Source organism: Callorhinchus milii, unplaced genomic scaffold (genome assembly GCF_018977255.1).
Source record: "Callorhinchus milii isolate IMCB2004 unplaced genomic scaffold, IMCB_Cmil_1.0 Scaffold4, whole genome shotgun sequence".
NCBI lineage: Eukaryota > Metazoa > Chordata > Chondrichthyes > Chimaeriformes > Callorhinchidae > Callorhinchus > Callorhinchus milii.
This window is the reverse complement of record NW_024704745.1, coordinates 51686650-51708440: the sequence shown is the minus strand read 5'-3', so window position 1 is coordinate 51708440 and position 21791 is coordinate 51686650. Positions and strand designations below refer to the sequence as shown.

The window sequence follows — 21791 nt, the reverse complement described above, 5'->3', positions numbered from 1 at the left end:
AGTAGTATGGGTGTGACAGACTTACTAGTTTTACATATGATGAAAAGATATTTCATTGGTTAATTTACTGATGTCTTGCAATGCTGTTCTGCATGCAAATAAAGTAAATTTAACAAAATTTTAGAATTTGTATTTAAAATTGGATTTATACAATGTGTTCAGTAATAAAGCATAGCAATTTTAACAGTGATGTACCTTGCTCCCGACACGAGCTGGTGGTGCTGCAAAATTGCAATTTGCATCTGCACATTGAGCTAATTTAATTGTTCTTTCAAAGCTTTCACTTTAAACAGAACTCCTTTTACATTAAAGAGCCAGTCTAAAGACCACTAAAATATGCATACACAGCAATNAAAAAAGTGTTAAGTTTATGGTTTGATTGAAATAAAATGTGAAAGTTGGCTATATAAAACGCTTTTTCTGATCCATGGAGTTATAAGGCCTTTTTGCTCCCTGCAGTATAACTACAATTACTGTGACTCATTTTAGGCTAATTGCTTCCTTGACATGACATTTTCAGCAATTCATCGTCTCTATCTTTAATTAACAGATCCTGTTCCTAACCAGATATGAACGTAATATTTCAAAGGAGTATTAATCAAGACAAGATCAACTGATTCACCTGGAAATCTATTCTGGACATCCATTTCTCTACAGGGAAAATTCTAAATTTAATTCTTGCTGATGGTCACCAATTTTACAGTTATGTCATCTGGTGCTACATTTACAGCGAAAGTTAAATAACTTGTTTAAATTTACATGTCTATTGCATTCAGCTGTACTCTAAAGAAAAGGTTCAGTATAATTACATAGCCTAAAAAATTGTATAGTTAAGATCTTTTCTATAACATTTTTCTTTGCTCAATTTGCCAATATTCCTTTCAATGGGCAATCTCCAAAACAACATTTTAATAAAGATCATAAGAATTACCATTTCTTATTACATGCACGAAAGCAACCCATTTATAAGACAGAATTTACAAACCTGAACTGCTTCCAGAAACCTCTAGGCACATAGTACTGTAATCTGGAGGCAGCCAAATGTCCAAAGATGACTTGAAGGTGCCTGAGGACGCCAATATTATACTCTTTCCGATCTTCAGTTTTTCCTATTACAGGTTTGTCATAATGGTGATGGTAACTAAAAACATCATCTCTGGGATCTATGTTGCTCTGTGAAAGTACATTCAATAGAATTTTTGAGTAAAGCATCTAAAAAGCATCGAGAATAAACCTCAGTCAAAACAAATCACAGATTTGCTGAAAAATTAAACAGTTAAATTCAATTTACTCTAAAAATTATCAGAGTTCAATAGTTTAAAACATCTTTAAAGTTTTTCAGAAGCTACTTTATTCATATTTCAAATTTTATTCTGGATAGTATAAACACAAAAAACTGCAATTGCAACATCATTTTTTGATGTATGGCCATTACAACTTTGACAATCCTTATTGGATGGCATCCTCCTACAGGAATTACATGGGATTTTTTTAAAAATGAAAATATTCAAAATTTAGAAGATTAATTTTAACTGTTTTCTAGGATACCATGAAGTCGGTATTTATGAAACAATAGAATTTTAATTGTCAAACACAAATGTGAAAACAATTTTACAAGTAACAAAAAGGAAAAAGCAATCAACATATTCTTGCTCTCTGCTGCTGATCTCTTTACTATAATTTAATATTCAACAAATACCACAAGTTTACATTTTTAAAGAAACAATAACATTTTAAAATTAGCAATTTGTGATCACCTCATTATCTTGTTTCTCATCACCAGATGTATCATCATCAACATCACTGCCAGTGCCTTCAGTAGTAAGTATACCATTTCTGATAGCTGGTATCATGTACAGTTGCTGGATAACAGAATTCATGTAGCAAGTTGCACCAGCATTCTTTAATCCTACAAATCCTTTTGAAGGCCGTGGTCCGACTGGTGGCAAGTACTCCCACTCTGTTAATGCTTCACAACCTAAGCAGAAATCAAAATTTTATACTCAGCAACCCTGTTCTCTGCATGCTACAGGAGCTTTGCTATATTAACCTCCAAACAAAAAATTGAAGCAGTTTAAAGAATACTGTACCACTAAAATGGAAACAACCAGTTGTCTAGAATTTAATCTGGATTTTCAATGGTTACTCCAAAGATGAATAACTCAGATACTTAGAAAAATTCTTACATAGAATAAATTTAAATTAAGTTGTGACATTTTAAATTTAGTTGAAAGATTATGTTTTGACATTGTTAGTGATGATCGATATTGCTGGGCTATTGGTTGAAATGGTTTTATTTCATTTGAAGAAGCTGATTTGTACAGAGTCAGAAATCGATTGATAATTCCATGTTAATTATCCACATTAATGATATTCAGTAGTTTTTCAAATAATCACCATTAATTGTTTAAAAAGATTTCCTTATACAATAGATTCAAATGAAAGTCAAAACAAAAACTTTTGATAAAAATGGTAAAATTATAACTCCAATTGTAACTTGGTGAAATCGCTTGTGTAAGAAAACATATTAAAAATGTTTTCAAAGAATTAACATTTATAAACATTCAGTTCACAAAAAATGGTTGCCTTCCCTTTATTATTACTAAGAATATTTAATTCAACAAATTATTTGGAGAATTATTGCTCAGCAAACAAAACACTACACTTTACTTCTTTTCCTGTCCCCCACCAAAGTAAAATGCCCAGCCAAGCACTTGGAACTGAAAACCAGTGCTCACCCAAACGTGTATACACTTCCACAAGGAATCAGTGAATGAACATTATGATTGGGAATCTATATTCATACTCCCCCTCAATGGCCCAGGACAAAGAGGCCATTTTTAGTACCCCGATATTACCTCAGATAACTAAGCATACATCTGGGATTACATTTAGAACCTTCCTGATCTCTTTCTTGCTATATTATCCAGTCCACTCTTACCAAAGATCCCTTTCTCATCTCTTTCACTGAAACTGCAAACATTTATTTCAACCAAATTCTTATTTGGCATCCAGATTTGAAATACATACCTGCATAATACATATCTGTCAGAGTGTCAACGATTTGTTTTAGGTTTTGCACACAGCCAACAGTTAACGCTACCAGCAGCTCAAAACCAGCATTGATGGTAGCTGGCGTACTACAAACAGGAATGGCCTGCTCAGATGGCAACTCCCCACTCTTCTTATACTGTAGATACACATTGGAGGCTGGGAAGATAAAATCATCTATCAGCTCCTACAGAGAATAGGGAAACAAAAATTCCAGTTAATTGGTTTGATATCTTTTTAGTCCAGGAACATCAAATATCAACTCTCATGAAATCGACAAATACAATAAAAACATAGATTAACCTTTCATGCAATAACAGGTCCTGGGGCTGTCACCCAACAAGAACAACTTGCATTTATATAGCGCCCTTCACGTGGGGTAGCATCTCGGAGCACTTGACAGTGGCGGAATCTGACCCCGAGCCATAGGGAGAGGGAAGGGTGAGGTGACCATAAACATGATCAAAAAGGAAGGTCTTTAGGTGGGATTTCAAAAGTGGAGGGGAAGAAGGCAAGGCAGAGGGATTAAGGGAGAGACTTCTAGAGTTGCGGAGCGCAGTGGCTTAAGGCACAGCCATTGATGGTGAACGAGGGACGAACAGGAGGCCGGAGCCAGCCAAGTGGAGGCAGTGGGTGATGGAGTGGGGGGTAAGCAGGTTTGATAGGTAGGGAGGTGCAAGGGCAAGAAGGGAATTGAAAATTAGTGAGAGGATCTTGAAATCGATATGTTCGTTGACAGAATATGGGATGGACAATAATTATTGCTATGATGTTAATTTACTATATTTTTGTGGAGTCCTGTAGCTCAGTGGTTAGAGCACTCGCTTTGCAAGTGAGAGACCTGAGTTCAATTCCAGGCAGGGCGAAACCTTGGGCAAGTTTCCTTACTCCACACGCCTAATAATAATTCCTACAAAACCAAAAACAATAATAAATTGGTCATTTTCAATCTACAACTGTTTGTGGGACATTGCTGTGCGCAATTGGCTGCCGTGTTCGCCCACAAATATACAGTCAATTCACTTTACAGTGTGTTTTTGTGAAGCGCTTTGGGACGTCCTCCCGACATGAAAAGCACTATATCAAATGCAAGAATTATTATTTTATTATTATATCAGCAGGTCTTAAGAGTAGAAATCACTTTATGGATGTTAATGTATGATTCTATGAAGAGACACTTTAAGATGGTAAAATACTGCTCAGCTCATCTCACTAAAAAATGAAAATGAATTAAGAATATAACCATCAAGATTTACTTCAATTTCCTGAATTTCATTCAAAGCTATTTGAGTGAAATTTAAGCAATGTTTCAATGCATTAACCACACAACACAAAATTCACATGCCTTAATGAGATTAGCTCCTCCTTTTTCAGAACCTATATGATATTTCTTTTCAGGTGTCTGGAAAGCCAGCAGCTCCTTTGTGACTCCAAGATGACCCTCCAGGATGGTTTCTTCGACACCCGTTTCACTTGTTCTTTTTACTTCATCCTAATATTTATGTAATAAAACAAAATATTAAATTTGAGGATTAAAACACCATATACAAATGGGAAAAACTTTCCTGGTTGAACTTTTGGACCGTCTCACCAATTTATAGTACAACATCAGGATGGGGCCCAACCAACGCTCTTTAGGAGTTGAGGAATACCACTGGATTAACATATTACACAAGCTCTTAAATAACCATTATCCCAAAGAACAACAGCGAGATTATTACCCCTGGAAACTGATCCGCCAATCGACTAACAACCGGGTTCCTAATTATTCCACGGTAAACAACAACAACGATTCCATTTATAAAGCGCCTTTCACGTCAGGAGGACGTCCCAAGGCGCTGCACAGTTGGGTTAAGACCCGAGCAGGGGGAAATGGTCAGGGTGAGGGGAGGGAAGGAGGGAGCGAGGAGGGGGGAAATGGTCAGGGTGAGGGGAGGGAAGGGAGGGAGCGAGGAGGGGGAAGAGAGTCGAGAGGGGAGCTGAAGGCTCGGTCAAAGAGAAAGGTTTTGAGACCGGCCTTGAAGGAGGAGAGGGAGGAAGCAAGGCGAAGGCACTGGGGGATGGAGTTCCAGAGGCATTTGGAGTAAGGAAACTTGCCTAAGGTTTTGCCTTACCCGGGAATTGAACCAGGGTCGTATCACTTGCAAGACGAGCACGCTTACCACTACGCTACAGGACTCCATGATCCATTACACGTTAATATACAGGTAAAAGAAATAAATGATTTTTAGATGCAGTTGAAAGTCTTACGCTTAAATGAACGATTACACACACAATGTACAAATTCTCTCCATCCATTTCAAGTTAAACTACTGGATTCAACTCACCCGAATCCTCTTCAGCCAATCAATTTCATTGTTGAGCAGAACTTCTGCATTCGGTAAGTTGATGTTGCTATTATAGGCGTAATTAAGCAAATGTCTCAATAACGTGAAGTAGTCTGCTGAATGTTTTGCTCTCTCTCTTGCTGTGCTCTGGTAACAGGAAAACAAACATGCAACTCAGCTACATTGCAGTTAATAGCACAAACCTGTTACATAAAATTCACAAGGAAAGTCAAGAGCACTCAAATAAAACTGATTGTATCCTGAATTTGATCTTTTATGATGCAGTAGATTTTTTTACTTTAATAACTCATTATTGTTCAGTTATTTCCTTTATAGATAATATAAAACAGTGTTATTAGAAATGTAAGAAAATGTTCTTACTGCCAATACAGTGAAGAGCAGAGTAATGAAGAAAAGGAGAGGTCGATGTCCCATGCAGCATCTGGTAGCCATCAGGAAGAACTGCTCCTGGGCCATTTGCCTTACAGCTCTATGATTTGAAAAACAGGAAACTTTTTACAATTTGAATCTTCAAAATGTTGTACGATAGAAACTGCTGACAAGCCACAGTTGTGGCTATGGTGACAGTTTTTGGCACATGCATTAAGTTTAGTAGAAAATACCCTATATATAAAACAGGTAAATATACTTTGCATGTACGTTTACGTGTACATTTACTTAAAAATCTGCTAAACAAATATCTACAACCATTCAGTGCAAACTTCACAGTCTTTCTTGTTCAAAGTTTGTAAGTTTGGGTCTTCCCTTTTTCCCTTTTGCGAGATGTGCCAGACTCATCTCTGCTCTCCTTCTAGAACGTGGTTGGATGCTGCTTGCCCTTTGCCATAACGTGCCTTGTTGAAGCTACTTGTTATTGGCTGGGCTTGCCTTCTTCTGCTTGCCTAGAGCGGTTATTGGGCAAGTTTCCTTGCTCCACACGCCTAATAATAATCCCTCCAAAACCAAAAACAATAATAAATTGGTCATTTTCAATCTACGACTGTTTGTGGGACATTGCTGTGCGCAATTGGCTGCCGCGTTCGCCCACAAATATACAGTCAATTCACTTTACAGTATATTCTGTGAAGCGCTTTGGGACGTCCTCCCGACGTGAAAAGCGCTATAACAAATGCAAGGATTATTATTATTATTATTATTATTTCAATTGGTCAAGCTGACCACAACTGACAATCCATACAATATTGCTGGTGTTTCCATGGTACTGAAATCTGGCATTTTCACCCTTGTATACACCATTTTTGCAGGTAACCAATAAGCAGTAACCAAGGTAGTAAAGCACACATAACGATCCAAAAAACATTTTACCAACAAACACACAAAAAAGTCAAAGCATACATGCAAACTCCATTCGAATATGAGAGTTGGGATCACATGCCCAATGAATGCGTTTCATTTTTTATTTACTAATCAAAAATGCAATTATGCCACAGCTGGATTCCAATGTATCGGAAAAGCCTGCTGTAAATGGAGTAACATCATCACTGATGAATTTAAACCTACAAGTCACTTTGCTACTGTTTTAAACAACATGTTTTGATGTCAAGAGTCAAAGATAACTCGCTGATGGGTGTGAATCAGTAATTTCATTTTCAACTAGCAGTGAATTTTTTTGGGGGGTAGTTAGATTCAACTTTGATAAAACTCTACAATGTTCATGGTTGACTGCTTCCAAGGACAAACATATGGTTAAGCTCTGGGCCATTTCACAAAACAAATTTGAATCTCTAGGTTCACACTGTTTATCCACAAAGTAGTTGCTCCATTCTGCAGTATATCCTGTGAAACCTTTGAGACCTCCTATCAATGTATAAGGCACTTTCCAAATGCAAGGGTTATTATAAATTAAACTAATGCCTAAATCCTCAATGTGTTGTTGTAAAAGGTACTAACACTTACTTGCTGTGGCAGTGCAGTAGCAAATCAATGATGAAGGTTTGCCATGCCTTTTCTTTACTAAGTGTATCCAGCGCTGTTGGAACCAGTGCAAAACAAAGCGTCATGACTTCCAGTGCTTCACAGCAAACATGTTCATCTTCTGAATCTGGCTCCTTCCCTGCATTAGTCTTCAAACATAATGAAAAAAACACATCTGAAATTCTATTTAAATATTCTTCCTAGCAACTACAAAACTAGGAAGGCAACACTGTTCAAACATTTTCTGACCGTCTACTTGAGTTTCTCAGGTATGGGGTGCAAACAGTAAAACTACAAAAATGAGCAATAGCTCAGAAACATCGGGGGGAAAACTCCCTTCACAAATTATACACAAGCTATACGCAGCACTATATTAAATCTTTATAAGCATTTCAAATGTGTAATTTCTGACCAGTAAGAACACAGTTTAACAAACTTACCTTTTCATAAATCTTGCTGATATCTTCACTTGAACTGAATACAAGCTGTATCGAACCGCAACCCGAGGCCCAGACAATTTTTTGAACTGCTCGGATAACACAGATGTCTGGGATATATTTTGAGGCCTAAGAGAAAGTCAACCAAATCACAAAATCAAAACCGTTCAGCATATACTCTTGAACTTGTGGTATTTTCTTTACAGAATAGCATAAATATGAATGTAATTTGGGAAGCAATTTGCAAAATGGGCTGATTAGCACAATTTTAACACGCAATGGCACTTCTAACTATGCAGCACTCCTCAGTACTGCTCTGGATTATGAATTACTTGTCCCAATGTAGACCTTGAATCCCAAATCAGGACAGTGCTACTGAATGCATTAAGATGACAGTTCAGAACAATATTTACTACATTCTACGCAAACATTCATAAAGTACTTCCCAACATTTATTTTACATGAAAGACTACATAAATGCAAACACTTGCTGCTGACTTAAACAAAGGTGGAAATTCAGACAAGGTATTAACTCATGTTTACCAATCAACCATACTGTATTAAACGGTTGTAGTGACAAGAATCTAGATCTGTTAAACATATACAAATTGAAAATAACACGGAATGTTTTGCTAAAGTTTGTTTTGCTATACATGAGATAGAATTCATGCCATATGCTTTTAAATTTCCTGGGTAAAGAGCACACCAAGGTCCAAACGCATATATTTATTACAAATATAATACACAATTTCTTGAAAGACAAAAGGCACACTAACCTCATCTGATATTTGCTGTGCAAGGCGAATAGCTACATTTCGCAACATACATTCTGAAGTGGGATTGGGAATGTTGTGCAGAGCATTCTGCAGAACTACAGCCTGGCTATGAGTAGCATGATTTATCTGTTCAAAGAAAAAAAACATTGATCAAAGCTGCATTAATATAAAAGATTACACGTTGATTATAAAAGTGAGTATGAGGAAAAATACACACCGGTGAAACAGTGCTTGAACCCTCCACAACTGGCTGAAAGGCTTCGGCTACAGCTCTGACATGGCCATATCCAACTGCCGTGAGTAATACTTTGGCTATTTTTAGTGCATTAAGATAGGCAGCCCTGCGAGTCTCCACATCCGCATTTAGGAGGAAATTATTCCTGGTGAGCATTCCCAGCACGAGGGACACACCACCACTTTTTAAAAAATTGTACTGAAAATCACTTGCGTCTTCCCCCAGAGGTGCACTGGCAGGCATTAACAAGGCATATACTACCTGCACAAAAGGAAAAAAAACACATTAGAGGCAAAATACATCATACATAAACTATTTCAGAAAATTTGTTAAAATAATATTTTGGGCTTGTTTTATAAATATTTGATAAGTAGTGTTTTTGCAAAAATCCAATTTGAGACTTGAGTCAGATTGTTTTTCATTCAGAAGTGATGCTTAAAAAGTGCTTTTGAATATCGTTCAGTAATATTTTAATGTTAAACATTTCCTTTTCAAGATAGGAATGGGAAATGATTGCACTGTGACATTGCAATAAAGCCACAAACTAAAAATATTTGTACAATCTTTGAAATAATCACATTGAAGAAATAGTTGTGGTCAATCGTAATGAGAAATAGAATGGCTCAGAAGCAGTCATTTGCTATTCATAGCTCATAATAATATAATCCTTGCATTTGATATAGCTATTATCACATCGTCAATTTGTATTTTTAAAAATATTAATAAAAATAAGTTGAGATCTCATGACGTGGAACAAAAACCTTAAAGGAGGAAGTTGTAGATTCTCCATATTGGTGTTACTAACATTTCACATAAAATAAATTAATTTAAAAAATAAAGTATTTTTGCATTCAAAGAGATCCACAAACAGAAAACTGGATTACACACCTCAGTTAGATACAGCACTTGTGAGGCAGATGGTCCAAAAAAGAGGGAATCAAGAGTTGGACTGAGGCTGCTTTCACCAAGCTTCGCGTGATCTAAGCAGATAGCACGCAGTTTTTCTACTGTAGTGTTATCTGCGAAGAAGCCATAATATAAATTACAACCTGAAACGTATTGATTATTGGGTACAAAGGGTAAGAATAAGAGAACAGCTTTAAAATAATGTTTCCAAGAATCAATTAAAAGCATCCACTCAAATGTCAGTGCTATGGCAAATATATGGAGAATGCCGCAGAAACGTCTTGTGATTGCAAAGGAAATCACAGATTACAACCAATCAAATGACGTCAGTTATGAGGAAAGGCTAGAGTAGCTAGGATTACTCTCCTTGGAGCAGAGAAGGTTAAGAGGAGATTTAATAGAAGTGTTCAAAATTATGAGGGGATTCGATAGGGTGAACAAGGAGAAACCATTTCCACTGGCAGGTGGGTCAGTAACCCAAGGACACCAATTTAAAATAGTTGTTAAAAGAGGGGAGGTGAGGAGACATTTTTTCACACAGCAAGTTGTTCAGATCTAGAATGCATTGCCTGAAAGGGAGGTGGAAGCTGATTCGATAACTTTTAAGAGAGAAGTAGATAATTATTTGAGGAGGATATGTTTGCAGGGCTATGGGGAGAGAGCAGGGGGAGTGGGATTGATTTGGATAACTTTTTTCACAGACATGATGGGCCGGATGGCCTCCTTCTGTGCTGTCTAATTCTATGAAATCCTACACATGGAAACACTATGGATAGCTGCTCGACATTGATAAAACTTACAAGGTTTAAATTTTCCTTTAATTTGACATAAAACCACATTATAGAACTAAAACAACAACAAAGTCACATTTGTATAGCTAGCGCCTTTCACGTCGGGAGGACATCCCAAGGCATTGGACAGACAGTTACGGAGTAAATGGCTGAATTCTTATTAAACATTCAGAGCAGTTAAAGCACATTTACATCGGAATTCTCTCTTTGTCCATGTTAAAATTCATGGTCTCAACTTAAAATTTCTGCATACATTTGGGGGTTGACAAAGCTGCTTCCATAAAGCAGTCCTGTGAATCTTCAGTTTTCGATTGACTCAAAACCAACCTGACAGGTTGAATTTGCAATCAATCAAATAACTTTGAAAATAGTTCAACTTGCAAAATAGATTTTGGGAGATGGAAGAAAGAAGTTATAAATTAAGGGTAGAAATTCATAAACCACAGTATGGTTTTGAATAAAAACTGGATTCTTATAAACCTACATTTTATCCCTGACTGCACAAAGAGTTACTCAGTTAGCAACTATAAGTGACAAATCAGAGCAGGTTTCATTATCTACCACAGTTGGGTTTTATATAGGTAGATACCTCACAAATTACACAATGGAACATAGGAATAGGCCATTCAGCCTTTCAAGCCTGTTTCAACATTTAATAGATCATGGCTGATCTGTACCTCAACTAAACCTTTCAATGCCAATTTCCTGCTTTCTCCCCATTTCTCTTATTTAACCTGACCTACCAAAAATCTATCAACCTCAATCTTGAAGGTGTGGATGGATCCAACATCCACAGCCTTTTGGTGGAGAGAATTCCAGATTTCTACCACTCTTTGAGTGAAAAAATGCTTCTGATTTCACTCTTAAATGTCCTGGTTCTAATTTAAGGCTATGTCCCCTTGTTTTGGATTTCCCCACCAGAGGAAATAGCTTCTCTGTATGTACCCTATCAAATCCCTTTATCATCTTAAATCCTCAATCAAATCACCCCTCAACCTTGTAAACTCAAGGGAATACAATCCAAGTTTATTCAGCCTTTCCTTGTAACTTAACCCTTTTAGGCCTGGTAACATTCTGGTGAACCTGCGCTGCACACCCTCCAGGGCCATTACATCTTCCCTGAGGTGCAGTGCCCCAAACTGAATGCAGTACTCCAGATGGGGTTTGACTAACTCTGTACAGCTGAAGCATCATTTCTTCCCCTCTGTATTCCAGGCCTTTTGAGATAAAGACCAACATTCCATTTGCCTTTTTGATCACTTTTTGCACCCGGGAACTAGTTTTTAGTGATTTGTGGATATGGACACCCAAATCTCTTTGCTCCTCCAGTTCTTAATTTCTCCCCATGAAGAAAATATTCTGCTTTATCTTTTTTCAGTCTATAGTGGATGACCTCACACTTCCCTACATTGAACTCCATCTGCCACAGCTTTGCCCACTCACTTAATCTGTCTAAATCCCTTTGTAACTTCCTATTCCCATCTACACAAATTACTGAACCTCCTAGTTTAGTGTTGTCTGCAAACTTGGATATAAAACTTTCGATTCCTTCATCCAAGTAATTTATATATATATCAAATAGCTGGGGTCCAGTACAGACCTCTGGGGGACACCATTTGTCATGTCCCACCAATCAGAGAACGTTGTCTTTATCCTACTCTCTGTTTCCTGCCTCCCAACCAATTACCAATGGAATTATCTACCCAGTTATACATCATTGCAGATATAGTCCATCTGAATCTGTGTTTAGACAATTATAATTGAAGACTGCCTTCTAAAATATGTTCTAGGAACACACAAAATATTTTCAGTAAAAGGAAGGATTTTAAGTCATCACATAAAGCATCTTACCAGGAGGCATAAGTTTCATAAGGATACGAGCACCATCTCTCAACTGTGGCATGTTTAGGCTGCTGCCCAGATCTGCAACTTGCCAAAGGAAGGAAATGTATCTAGGGTGCAAGGACATTATCTAAGAAAAAAAGAAAGACTAGGTTAAGTCATCTAAACTACAATATAATGAAATACACACCATACCAGCACTAACTGATGGAATGATGCATCAAATACTGCGTATACAAGAAAAGCAACACATTTATAAGAATTAAATGAGTTAGTAAATTATGACTGCTTATTTACAAACTCAATACTGTCAAAACTTCTGTTGTGCATATTCCAGCTCAGACTACTGCATTTGTTGAATACAAAATAGTCAAATACTCCACATATACTGCAATATAGTTACAGTGATAAAGTTCAGCATAAAATTCGATCAGGTGAAAAAGTACAATGGTAAAGGTTAAATAACTGAAGACCCAATGTTGAAGTCATATTATATTGAAGTCTGACATTTTTGCAAAGGAGTATTTAATACCAAACTTCACATGGCATCAGATATTGCACAGTGTAAATCAGTCCAATCAACTTAATTTCAGTCCAATGACACCTAGAAGCCCAAATAAGCTTTTAAGGTGGTTAGATACATCAGTTAACAGGCAATTTAAAATTGCTGTAAGAAGGCTACAGAAAGTTAGAAGTCTGAAGGACTGCATATATTCATTGTAGGTCACCAAAGCTCAAGTTAATAAAACGTTTTTAGTATTGGGAGTCATATTCTGCAGTTTGGTCAAGAAACTGAGAAAGACCGGAATAATAATAATCCTTGCATTTGATATAGCGTTTTATCACATCTTCAAAGCACTTCAAAGAATATACTGCAAAGTGTAGTAGACTGTATATTTTGTGGGAGAAACGTGGCAGCAAATTGCACACAGCAATGTCCCACAAACAGTCATGGATTGAGTGCCCAAATTATAACATTTTTGGAAGGATTTATTACCCATGGAAAATCAATCTGCCAATCGACTAACAACTGGGTTCCTACTTACTGCTAGGTAAACAGAGGCGAGTGGAGTAAGGAAACTTGCCCAACGTTTCACCCTGCCCAGGAATCAAACCCAGGTCTCTCAGTTGCGAGGTGAGTGCTCTAACCACTGAGCTACAGGAATTAATCAAGTGACATGAATCAAGTCAGTGTTTGCTGGGCAAAGCATGGATGCTGTGCAGCAAATACTATGAGGGTTGGAAGGTCACAGAGATAGGATGGGGTCATGGGGGAAATGGAGGACATTGAGGAGTTTCTCATTAAGGAATCATTAAGAAGCTATCGGATGCTAGTTATTGTACTTTCATTCAATGGGATAAACAGAAGATTGTGTTGAGGAAAATATGCACCAACTGAAAAGTAGCTTATGGTATCTCCTGAGTAAATGGTAAACTGGAATTCTCCACAATCATAAGGTTTAAAATGCTTAGCAGTGGAACTGTATTTTTAAGCAAGTTAAAATGTATTCTATTTGTGGTTAATGTGCTGAAAATATCTTTTATAAAAATGGAAAGCATACAACCACATCATACACTGTAAAAGTTTTCCTTTAGATAGATACTATTCTAACATAAATAGCAACAGGGAAAATTGTATTGGAGAGATTCTAAGTTACCTGCTCAGAGCATTGCAAATATTTCATATTAAGTTATAAACTGAATAACCACTACACGTATTTTGTTTCCTTTTGCTGAACATCTTAAGTTTCTGACATTTTAGATTTACTTTTTTTTTAAAAAAAGTAGAATTTATCTTCAACAAACTGACATGATACAGTGGGGATGAGGGGAGGGGGGAGAAAGCAGAAAGAAAATCACTTAAATAAGCATTCCATATTATAAAATCTCTACACTTATTGCAGAGAATTGCATGAATCACCCTCAGATCTTGTTAACTGAGACAGCATCAAACAAAGCTGAGCCATACTTTACATTAATGCTGAACAGTAATCAACATTAAAGAAGGAATTCTATTTTACACTTATACACTTAAAATCAAGGTTGGAGAGATGGCAAAGGTTGGTATGTGGATAGGCTAAATTTAAAGAATTTAACTATTTTCTATCATTCTTTGCAAAAAAAATGCTCCTTAAAGCAAGCACTTAATGTGGGCAGTATTGGGAGTCAACCAAATTCAGCTTCCCGATTCATAAAACTGTCGAGACTTAATTTTGACCTACCTTAGTGTTCATTGAACCTTACCTTACCTCTGCTCACTAACTGTTAGCAAAGTAAATCATGTGGTTGTTTAAAAGTAATGTAAAGATAATATTTACACATTTTACTAAAAAGCAAAAACCTTTAGAATCTAAAACATCTTTGATTTTCTCAATATTAAAAGGGTAAATAGATCCATCAAATCAACTTATTGGAACTTGAAATCCACCTCAGAAAAACATGGTGTCAGATGAAAGTTTACAATTCACAATTAAACTCTAAACCTTGAATAGAAATGTCAGGTTATGCCCCAAAATCCTGACCTTACCACAAAGATTTAGAGTTCACCTGAGCCAAAATCATAATTATGTCCCCAAAAAAATAACAATCGAATCACAAAAAAATTATATTCCAAGCACTTATTCACTTAGTCCCAAAGCACTAAACAATAAATCATCTCTGCATTTGATATGATGCTTATTATATTGTAACATCTCAAAGTTTCTGTGAACTGGAGCCACTGTATTGTAGGCAATCATGGCAGCCAGTTTGAACGCAACATCCCAGAAACAGCCATGTACTGAACGATCAATTTATACAGAGGATTATTGGCCAGATATGTCCTTTTCAAACAGTGCCATGGGATTTTTAATGTCTACCGGAACATGGGGACCAGATTTCAATTTAATGGTTCACCCATCAGAGGATAAGAAGGATCCTTTAATGGATAGCATTATCGATTAGCATTTCCTAAGGACTGTACTTCCGACAATTCAGAGCTCCCCGAGCACTTCATTGGGAGCAATAGACACCAAGTAATAATAATCCTTGCATTTGTTTTAGTGCCTAATCACGTCTTCGAGACATCTCAAAGCACTTCACAGAATATGCTGTAAAGTGAATTGACTGTATATTTTCTGGGCGAAATGTGGAAGCCAAATGCACACAGCAGTGCCCCACAAACAGTCATGGATTAAGTGACAATTTTTTTTGAATGGATTGTTACCCCCGGAAAAGTGATCTGTCAATAGACTAACAACCAGGTTCCTACTGACTGCTAGGTATGCGCAGTAAGGAAACTCGCCGAACGTTTCAGCCTGCCAGGAATCAAACCCAGTTTTTCTTGCTTGCGAGGTATGTGCTCTAACCACTGAGCAACAGAACTCCACAAGTAGGTGAGGAAGGTAGAGGTGCTTCAGAAGTCTTAGTCACATGCTAACCTATAGCTGCTGCAACATAAATGTCTTCCAGTAATACTAAGCATAAATAATTCTTGCATTTGATATAGCACCTTTCACATCAGGAGGAAGTCTCAAAGCACTTCACAGTATATACTCTAAAGTGTAGCAACTGTGTAATTTGTAGACAAATACTGCAGCCAATTTGCACACAGCAATGCCGCACAATAGTGCTATGGGATCTTTAACGTCGCCTGAACAAATAGCCGAGACCTTGGTTTAATATCTCAACTGAAGTGAATAAGCTATATCCATCCCTGGCAAGTTATTTTTGGCACGAATGTTGGGTGATTTGCCCTGCATCTCAAAAATGAATTAGCAATCACCAATTAGTAAAATTTCAAATTGAATACCTCTATAGTCCTCTGGGCAATTGATTAACATTGGCTGTCTGCTGAGGATTGATTTTTCACCTCCCAATTAAATATTATCAACAAAATTTAAACATTTGTCCCAATTGTGCAAATCTTCTATTACAGATCCCAACTGCCAAAACGAAGAATGGCTCATAAATAATGTTTTTGACAGTCACCAATTGCTCATTAAACTGTCCTATTCACCACCTGGAGTTAAAATCTGCTTCAGCCTAGCACTGACCAACTATGCAAATAACGGAAGTCACTTATTTAGCACCACCTGAACATTTGACTGCTTTGCATTAAGGCAACCATCCAAGATGTTTCACAAGGTTTGACAAGTTGAGTGCAACAAGAAGAAAGATATTATTCTCAAATTGACCCCTCAAATCTGGAATTATGATGATAGATGAAGGGTCAATCTGAGAATAATCTCTGGGATTAGATCAAGCTAATTATATCAATTATATTTTATCTGCAATGTACCGTATTTACCAAAGCTGAACATTCACATTGAATCCATGGCCCACAATTAAACCTGTTGCTTTGGAAGAGAAACATTGACTAGCCTGGGAAGCTTATCATTAAACCAGGTTCCACCATAGAAAAACAACAACAAGATTGCATTTATAGAGCACCTTTCACGTCGGGAGGACGTCCCAAGGCGCTGGACAGTTGAGTCAGGACCCGAGCAGGGGGAAATGGTCAGGGTGAGGGGAGGGAAGGGAGGGAGCGAGGAGGGGGTAGAGAGTCGAGAGGGGAGGTGAAGGCACGGTCAAAGAGAAAGGTTCTTGAGACCGACCTTGAAGGAGGAAAGGAAGGAAGCAAGGCGAAGGCACTGGGGGATGGAGTTCCAGAGCCTAGGGGCTGAGAGGCTGAAGGCCCGGCCTCTGATGGTAGGGCGGATAGGGCGGGGTGTGGAGCAGACCGGAGCCAAAGGAACGGAGGGTACGGGCAGGTAAGTAGAGGGATAGTAGGTCGGAGAGGTAAACTATTAGCGGTTCTGAAATTGAGCTACAAGGTGTACAATGCAAACTAGATAATCCTACATAACACAGAAAAAAAAACTTGCCTGCAATTGAAGTAATTAACACATGAAGCCATTTCAAAACATTCCATTAATGACTCACAAAAGCAAATACAGCAGCTAAACATCTACCCTAGCAATATCACACATTTGTCTCAGTGCCAGCTTTCGCCCTCTTTTGAGGACGGAGTAATATGCATACTTTTGAAATAGAACCAATAAATTCAATTGGTTCAATAAAGACGGGTGCCAGAAGTCCAGCAACCTAACTAGCTCAATAAAGATAAGGAACAAGAAAGTTAAACTTCCTGTGAAGCAAACAAATGAGGAAGATGTATGGAAAACTCATCTGAGTCGGTATCCACAAGAAAAACTCAGGCCTATTTGTTAGCTGGAAAGCACAATGTTCCATTAAGTTTGCGTCAACCCAATAATGCAGTACTGTAATCATATTTGTAATGCTGCAGAAGAAACCAATTTCTTGGCTCTGAACACAATGCAGTCTAAAGTCATGGTGACCAACATCATGCTGGCTTGATGATGGCCCTTTACATCTTTTCGAGCACTGTCAAATCTTCTGCAAAATTTTGATCAGGGTCACATTGGAGTTGCCGGTCCTTAAACTTTTGCATTTGTGGTAGGAACACAAGAGCTGCTCCAAATGCACAATTGCCCGTCATCAATGAAAATCCGTCCCTTATGTAAAGAGTTTGATAATATTTGTTTAACTCGGGTTAATGGAACATAAGGTAATGAGAAATCTGATTGTCAGTTTGAGCCACACTTCAAATTTAAGTTTTTAAATCAGATCAATTTTTCTGAGAAACCCATCCTGATTAGAGTTGCCTCTCTGCAGCTGATCATGTCCCCCAACATTCAAAACAAAGCCTAGGAAACCAACAAGAGGTGGTTGATTCTGAGATGTGTCTGATGATCTTGTCCTGATCAAATTAAATGGAACAAAATCTGTCTTCATAGATGCTTGTGCTAATTAAGTCCAGACCAACTATGATCCCAATAGACAAATCCCTCACTGACCTGGAGTGCCTGTGAATTTTATATTTGCTTCCAGGTATCCACAGGCGCACAGCCTCTATGCATCAGAAGTGAATCAAACAGAGCCATCCTGTCTTCAAAGTTAATCCTCTTAGCACCTCACTGTTTTTTGCCATGCCCACTTGGGAGAGGTTAAGACAATTTTCATACTCTTCCAAGTTATGCCTGGTGGAAACACAATGAAGCCACAGATTGTGACCACCAGCAGTTGGAAAGGCCTCATGACAGGATTTAGTTTGAAGCTCTGTGTAGGCATATGTCAAAGTCAAGCTTTGAAACAGCTCAGGTGAGAATAAATGTTCTGGACGTGGAGATTATATAGAAGATGATGTTCAGTGACCAGCAGGACACGAATGGGAAAACAAGTTGTACCTATCAAAAAAATGGCCAACTTTTTTTTTAAAAAGTTAGTTGTGTTTCATAACGAAACAATGAAATGATGCTTTCAATGACAGAGGAACTCATGGAACAAGATTCCTTAGAAATGAAGGAAGAGATCACATAGTTTGAGGCTACTGCAAATTAAGTTCTTAAAGAGATATTCCTGACGATTTTCCCCATTTAAAAAAACAATTTGGTTTTGCAATTTATTAAGAACAACTAAAGTGATAAGACTGTTATCCTTCACAACCGACAGCTTTTTTTTAAAACAGCGTGTTCTACGTTTCAAAAATTTCACATTATCAGTATTTAAAACATTACGAGATTCTTACCACTCCAGGCAAACAGCCTTCTACTTCTGGATTAGGGCCATCGCTGTAGTGGTTACCATGGTTTCCAGGGGAGCCAGTTGAGGAATCAGAAGAACTATCAGGGCTTGAAGGCATATTGGAGCTTATCTGTGTTAGCTTGGCTGTAATAAGCTGAAATAAAAAGAAAAACAGTTATAATCTCTAAAAGATTCTGTAACTTAACAAACCAGAATGGAGAAAACACATACTTTCTCCCCAGGACAGGTTTGGACCTCAAGAAGAACGTAAGCCCCTCTCACCTTTTTACCTTCTGAAAGAAAGAAAAACAAGCTGGCAGAACGCCCATCTCCAAATCCAAGATGAAAAATTGCCAACAGCCAAGCCCAACCCATTGGGAAACAATTTGAGCAGGTAAACTAGCCAAATTCTAGTCTGCCCCCAACAGACCACTCACAATTCAGCTTTCCAAATATTGCCCAGTAAAACTACATGTATGAGCAGAAAAATGTAAATTAATAACAAGTATGCTTTGCAAAGAGGCAATGGGGATTCAGCCAATAAATTAGGTCACTGTTTCAGCACTGCAGATAAAAAAATTCATCCATTCAGAGCCTTTGCGCCATAAGATGTAAATCTTGCCTTGCCACCAAAGAAAGTCTACTATAACTTGATCAGCGAGATGACCTTTGACCTCTAGTACCTTGTCTAAGCACGTTTACTAAAAGTACAGTGAAATACAGAATTTAAAAATAACTTTTTAAGTCTGGACCCCAAGTAACTTTATTACTATTCAAAGACCCCATTATCTGGGCGTTTCCTCCAAATCAGTCAGCAATTTTCTTAGTTTTATCTAGTCATAAAGTTTAGACAATCTATTTAGGCGACCCTGAATTTCAACAATCTTTCCTGTAAAGAACAAGTATGTAAACTTACAGAAGATTTAACATTCAGTGGAAAACCAAATTAAATTGACATAATTGAAAGTTTGGGCTTTCTATAAGGAATGTAGCTTCATAGAATCATACAATTATACAGTACAGAAGGTGGCCATTCGGCCCATCGAGTCTATGCTAGCTCTTTGAAAAGAGTTATCCAAATCAATGTCACTCCCCCGCTCTCTCCCCATAACCCTGCAAACTTGTCCTCCCCAAATAACTATCTAAACTTACTTGCAATTCAACATGAAAGCCATGTAAACGCAGGAGACTTGAGGAAGAAATACTGATAAATATTATTTAATAAAAAGGGCAGAACTGTACTTTAGTTCCCCTTCAAACTCTACTCTAGTGTTTGATCACTCCAATAAGATCTGAATTAGAGTACACTTCGTATATGTCAACTACCAAAAACTAATGTGCAAGAGACAATCACCATTATTTTGCAATAGAAGTTTTTGCTCTGAATTTAAAAGCGTAGAATTTCAACAGTAGTCCTCTATATGAAACAACTGCATTCTTATGCAGAAATCAATTCTGAAGAAAGTTAACTTATGATCTGAAATGGTTCCAAAGATGAATTTTCTGTCATCATTTAACTTCTAAAAGTTTGCCTGATGCTAAAAAATCTCCCTAAAGTGGACCAATATCACTATTGTCCAATTCAACCCAATGACTTGGATGTTGGCAGCTTCGAGTGCAAGGGATTCAGAAACGGCCAGCTGAGGTGTCATCATGGTTCCAATGCCATCACTTCTTGACATCAGAAAATGACATCAGTGCCACCCAATGACTCAGAAATCGGCCATTTTTAGCACAGAAACCTGCCGGAGCACAGGAACCTAATTATCCAAATGCATGAACATAGAATGAAATCCATGCACCATTCACGTTGTAAATAAGTCAGCACTGCAATGAAACACATAATGCAGCTGCAAAGAAAGCATAAACAAACATTATTTTCTTACCACAATACTTACTGTTTTATCTTTCAGATTCAACTGTCCAATTAATTTTCGATCATCAGCAGGGTCTACAAGTTCACCACCAATAAACAATTCTATTTTTGTGTGCGCGCTGTTGGCTTTTATTCGATTGAGGATACAACGCCTGACTGAGCCAATGGTATCATTTGTGTGTGACCAAATATCCAAATCCTCAACCTGACGTCCTTGATTCGGAAAACGTACTACAAGTGAGACATGTTTTCCACGAAATGCTCTGCAGACAAAAAAAAAATCCTTGCTTTTTCACCGTGAAACTTGCAATAATTTTGAAATCAAAACCATGGAAAAACGGGATCCTTTAAAACCCCAGTAATATTACAATTATTCAAAAATACGATAAGGACATGCTGCAGATTTTCAAAATATGGCATTACTAAAGTGGTGCAGAGCAAGTAAATTGCTCTTTATAATATTACTGAAACTTTTTTTTATTAATGCCTTAATCCAGATTTAACTGAAAGAATACAATGCTATTGAAGTGGAATCAACTACATAGTACTTTATACAAACTATAGATCTTAGTACTACATAAGTACTTGTATTTTAGTATGTGCTCCTACTTGAAGTTATATAAAGGCAAGTTATTGTTTATTTGTGCATACCTAGACATGGGTAGAATAGTTCGCTCCTCATGGTAGTCGCTGTCACACTCATTGATGTACTCCCGCAACACAGTCAATACACGCACCATCCGTATTGCTTCTTGTCTTGCACAATTAATACTGTCTTTGTCACCATCAAGTACACACAATGTGTCATACGAGGCCTTCAGTCGATCAAAACATGACTGAATGAAGTCTTCATGAATCTCTACCTACATAAAAGTAAATATTTGGGGCATTGAACACTGGAAACGAGATGAAAATTAATCCCGTTTGCTGGAACAATTTTTGTTCCCATTTTTCTTCTATCGCTAACATTTTTTTATCATACTTTAACAAAATGTATAAATACATCAGCAGCAAAATACAACCAATTCCA

General features: G+C 37.4%; 1 protein-coding gene across 1 annotated transcript in view; it reads right to left on the bottom strand.

Moving 5' to 3' along the window:
• usp9 (ubiquitin specific peptidase 9) overlaps nucleotides 1-21791 on the bottom strand; it is a 91283-nt gene that overhangs the window by 28327 nt on the left and 41165 nt on the right. The window contains exons 18-32 of the mRNA XM_042334406.1: nucleotides 21413-21624; nucleotides 20784-21024; nucleotides 18890-19039; nucleotides 12310-12430; nucleotides 9650-9780; nucleotides 8744-9022; nucleotides 8527-8652; nucleotides 7754-7879; nucleotides 7296-7462; nucleotides 5760-5868; nucleotides 5379-5525; nucleotides 4397-4543; nucleotides 3031-3238; nucleotides 1758-1978; nucleotides 986-1173 (exon numbers count right to left, since the gene is read on the bottom strand). Of these exons, the coding sequence (XP_042190340.1) occupies nucleotides 986-1173; nucleotides 1758-1978; nucleotides 3031-3238; nucleotides 4397-4543; nucleotides 5379-5525; nucleotides 5760-5868; nucleotides 7296-7462; nucleotides 7754-7879; nucleotides 8527-8652; nucleotides 8744-9022; nucleotides 9650-9780; nucleotides 12310-12430; nucleotides 18890-19039; nucleotides 20784-21024; nucleotides 21413-21624 (2573 nt within the window). The remainder of the gene's footprint in view (nucleotides 1-985; nucleotides 1174-1757; nucleotides 1979-3030; nucleotides 3239-4396; nucleotides 4544-5378; nucleotides 5526-5759; nucleotides 5869-7295; nucleotides 7463-7753; nucleotides 7880-8526; nucleotides 8653-8743; nucleotides 9023-9649; nucleotides 9781-12309; nucleotides 12431-18889; nucleotides 19040-20783; nucleotides 21025-21412; nucleotides 21625-21791) is intronic.